This window comes from Carassius carassius, chromosome 32 (assembly GCF_963082965.1).
Source record: "Carassius carassius chromosome 32, fCarCar2.1, whole genome shotgun sequence".
Lineage (NCBI taxonomy): Eukaryota > Metazoa > Chordata > Actinopteri > Cypriniformes > Cyprinidae > Carassius > Carassius carassius.
The window spans coordinates 5,834,807-5,839,003 of record NC_081786.1 but is presented as its reverse complement, the minus strand read 5'-3'; the positions used below and the strand labels follow the sequence as shown (position 1 = coordinate 5,839,003).

Sequence of the window (4,197 nt, the reverse complement as noted above, 5' to 3'; positions counted from 1 at the left end):
CAGTATGACCTAACCATATGCAAAAGTTTAGGTGAAATAGAATTAATAACCCAGTTATAAACTTTTGGTGAGGAATCTACTCCAAAAAGGTTGATAAAGCGTTTAATCCAGCCGATTTGTTTATAAAAATAAGGATGATTTTTAGTGAGTTCTTTAATAAATCTGACATGGATTTATTTAGCAGATGCAGCACAACACTGCCTTGACAATGAAATACCAATACAGATTTTCGCATTTTAAGTCAGAAATTACATTTTATTTGACAATAAAAATGCTTTATTTGACAGTAATTCATAGTTGTAACAGGTGTACTCCAATATTACATGGAACTCAATGCATTGGCAAGATATTGTATAGTCTTTCACAAAACCTTCTGATAATACCTCATGATTCCTTTCCCGCACATGAATTTTCTTCACAAAAGCTCTTCCGTCTGTTTCCATGTTCTTCTCATTCTTTGTCAGCCAAATCGTTTTGCTCAAAATACCTTTAATAGACAGGAGTGTTATTATACTTCATAAGGACACCTGCACATATTTCAGGGAACACTAAATCTGGCTATAACAGCACCATGTCAGTTACCTGGCAACAATACAAATCATCAAGTTAAGAGCTGACAAACGTTCATCATCTATGCTCTCCTGGAAGAGAAAAACAATAGTCTATTTTAGGCTGTTTACAAACAAGCCTTCACTTGTGCAACTGGACAGAAGCCAGGGAGAAAATAATGATACCCCAGCTTTTAATTCAGAGCAAACCAAAAGGTGTTTACCAGATTGGCACGCACTGCAGAGCACCGTCGTGCCAACTGTCTGATAAGGGAATGTGCTTCAGGAAGCAGCGGTTTCTCAAGGCACGCTAGTAATGCATAAAGCCATCTGCCCTGTGTAGATAAATGTGCAATGTACAGCTAAACTGAAATACAGTTCAATAATACATTTACATTTTATAGGGAAAAAATGCAAAACATACAATTTATTAGAGAAAAAAAAAGAAATAAATATTTAAACTTTTCTTTAAATATATCAATGTATATTTTATGTGACACACTAGAGAAATTGGACTTACCAACTGTGGTACAAAGTCTCTCTCCTCAAACCAATTGATTAAATACTCAAGCACAGCTGAAATGGTTGACTGAACAGGGAATGCAATGCAACGACAATTAAATATTAAAATCTGAGATTTATATGTGTATAATAATCACATCTGCTATCAAATGGCAGTTACCTGGCTTAGTTTGCTGACAATGCTTAGGAAAGGTGGGAAACCTGTCTGATATAAAGAGATTTAAGAACATCAAATAATGGCAGAATGCTTATATTTTGTAATAATAAATCTACTCATTGTAACCCAATATAATCTACTTATACTGACAACCATCATTTCAGTGTGTTGATAATATTATAAGGGGGGATTTATTATTATTACCTTGATATAATCAAGACCCGGGTTAACTTTGTCTTCTTCTTTCAGCTGGATGTCAAGGCAAACATTCTCACCCAAGCAGAACCTCTTCCATCCATCCTCATTCTCCGTTTTGGGCTATAGTGAGGGAAAGACATTGCATTTAAAGCAACTTTTTCATAATTTAATCAAAAATCATAAGTACAGTAACTGAATACTACAGGACTGTAACGTACAAGTATGTTTTATGTGAGTGTAATGTTTAATGTCTGTGTAATGTACTGTTTATGTGAGCCTACTGTATAATGTGTGGAATTTTGAATTTGTGATTGTAAGATATATGGTGTGGATTGAGTGTATGGAACTGTTTAATGGTATGTTGATTGTTTGTTGAATAATTCCAAACATTTTAGACTCAGTCTGACAATAAAGTATAATATCATATCATCATATCATATGTATTCTGTCCAGATATCAGTTGCCTTACCATGACGACATTATCATCCAAAAACTGAGATTTCCAATGCTGACGATGTTTGTTAACACTCTGAAAAAAAAAAGATAAAAGAAAAAAGTTATATTAATAGTTCTTAATTAAAAAAGCAAACAGACAAATGCTAGATACTATTGTAAAAGTACTTGTACAAGTAAAAGTTAAAATTGCAACCTGTCTGACTTCTGAAAATTTGCTGACTTGTTGTTGTTGCCATTTCAAGCTGGGAGAGAAACCCTGAGGTGCGGCCAGACAACCTGTGATCTATTCAGAAAAATAATAATATGCAAAATGATTACACACATAACAAGTTTTACAATTTAATAGCCACTGTGCACTTGTCACACTCACAGAAACATTCACAGATTGTCTCTTCTTCAGCTTCTTTGGATCAATTTGTGCCACAACAACATCTGGGCACAGAGATGCTTCCCTCCTGTAAAAAACATAATGCAACATTATGAATCTTTACAATGAGCATCTAAACAATCATTAGACAATAAACAAGTACAGGTCTTTTTAAAATATGTTAGAAAACAACAATATATATATATATATATATATATATATATATATATATATATATATATATATATATATATATATATATATATATATATATATATATATATATAAAACCAAGTGATAAATTACCAAGTTTTGTAATCTGATTTTCACTTTTAAAAAATCTTAATCATGAAGAGTCTCACTATATCACTGAGACTTCCCAAATCAATATTTAACTTTCTTTTGTCTTGGTTTTGCATGAATATACTTTTAATTTCAAATGTATTATTTTCTCTTCCAATACGAGTAACGTTAGAACTTCTTATTTATGTACTGCAACGTTACGTATGTAAAGCACAATGGTGCTTAAATAAAGTTGCACTTATTGTACGTCTGATTTAAAAGAACAGATGAAGAATGACTTACTGGACCTGTCTGAGATATTCTTGAGGGTTTCTGGGCGGTTCGTTTGAGTTATATTCCTCTGTCTCGCAGGACTCCACAGGCAGAATTCTGGGCATTAACTCCTCTACGTCTGACTTCATGTCCTTACGTTATTTTCTATGCGCAACCATCCAAAACAAATCAATATTGATTGAGTCGCTGCTGTACGTTCTCTATATGCTTGTCAACCTCTCTAGTTTGAAAACATTGGCCATGATGACGACAAATAGACGCGACGGTTACCGTAGTGACTCATTCGCAAAGATACAGATAGAAAGACGGAAAGATGTGTAGTGACATCTGTTGTTTAGGAGGAAAAGGAAAATAAGTATAAACAGAGTAATACAGAAGTTAAAGTCAAACATTTTTTAGTTTTAACCATGCAGTGTTTAAGTATTAGTGTCAGAATAGTAGGTTTTTAAGGGGCAACATTTGCCACCTGGATGTGATTTCAGGGACATCTTGATAACTTCATAAGGTAGCGTTAATAATTTTTTCATGAGGAGACTGCTTTGTGTCAATCATGTTATATCAGTTAAAATAGCTAAATGAAATAAAGATTGGAATTATCCATCTTACTACTGAGACTGATATCTCAAATATGGTTTGTGCCGCTGGCAGAACTTCACTCTACAGACCTTTGCTCAGTCAGTCACTCCTATCAATAATCTCTCCTTTAACAACACTGTAACGGCACTGAGTGTGCTAGCTGATGATGTGTTACCTATATGCGTCTTATTTGTCCTATTTAGTAACTCTTGTACTGGAAAGAGCACTTCTGAACTGTTATATTAAATAAAAAAGATCTATGGATTCAAAAAGAACCTTTAACATCCAGCTGCACAAGTTACTTTGTTGTGGAAAAATGTTCTTTAGATTTATATAGTGGTAAGAGTTGCTTTAGGGTTTTAAGATGTTCTTCACACCAAGTAAAAATGGTTATTTTAAGAGCTTGTTCACTAAAAGAAACTTTGGGAACTAAATAATGGTTCTTCTATGGCATCACTGGGAAAACCTTCTTTTAGAACCATTAAGAGTGTGCAGAATATTTTCTGTATTCATATTTTTTATGTATTCTAAATGACTTCTCTTTTGGTCTCGTAGTTATAATTGAACACAATTATAATTTAATGAGGCTAATATTTCGTATGCCTGTTTCATGAGGTTTATTCACTATAATATCTCAGGTTAAATCCAAACAATGTAAAAATACTACTGCTTCAAGTAGTCTAATATTGTGAAACCTTATCTGTTTGAATGTGGCTTTGGTCCAATGTGAGTTTGTGATGTGGCATGTGTTGATGTTAATGATTTACTGACAGTAACCTCTAATCCAGTCTCTGCCT

General features: G+C 33.4%; 1 protein-coding gene across 1 annotated transcript; it reads right to left on the bottom strand.

Moving 5' to 3' along the window:
* Nucleotides 1–234: 234 nt before the first annotated feature.
* On the bottom strand, nt 235–3,100 carry gemin2 (gem (nuclear organelle) associated protein 2). Its single transcript, XM_059520997.1, has 10 exons — nt 2,834–3,100; nt 2,252–2,336; nt 2,075–2,164; nt 1,895–1,954; nt 1,432–1,545; nt 1,231–1,275; nt 1,069–1,137; nt 773–883; nt 583–641; nt 235–487 (listed from the first exon to the last, which is right to left on the bottom strand). Exons 1-10 carry the CDS (start codon nt 2,950–2,952, stop codon nt 451–453), a joined length of 789 nt encoding a protein of 262 aa, XP_059376980.1. The 5' UTR covers nt 2,953–3,100; the 3' UTR covers nt 235–450.
* Between the last annotated feature and the right edge of the window lie 1,097 nt (nt 3,101–4,197).

Bases quoted from the DNA above. Each gene is read 5' to 3' on its own strand.
- gemin2 (XM_059520997.1), bottom strand. From the start codon at position 2,952: ATGAAGTCAGACGTAGAGGAGTTAATGCCCAGAATTCTGCCTGTGGAG. The intron at 1,276-1,431 runs GTAATAATAATA...TCTTTATATCAG, and splicing joins CGGGTCTTGATTATATCAAG to ACAGGTTTCCCACCTTTCCT. The intron at 488-582 runs GTAACTGACATG...TGTCTATTAAAG, and splicing joins ATGATTTGTATTGTTGCCAG to GTATTTTGAGCAAAACGATT.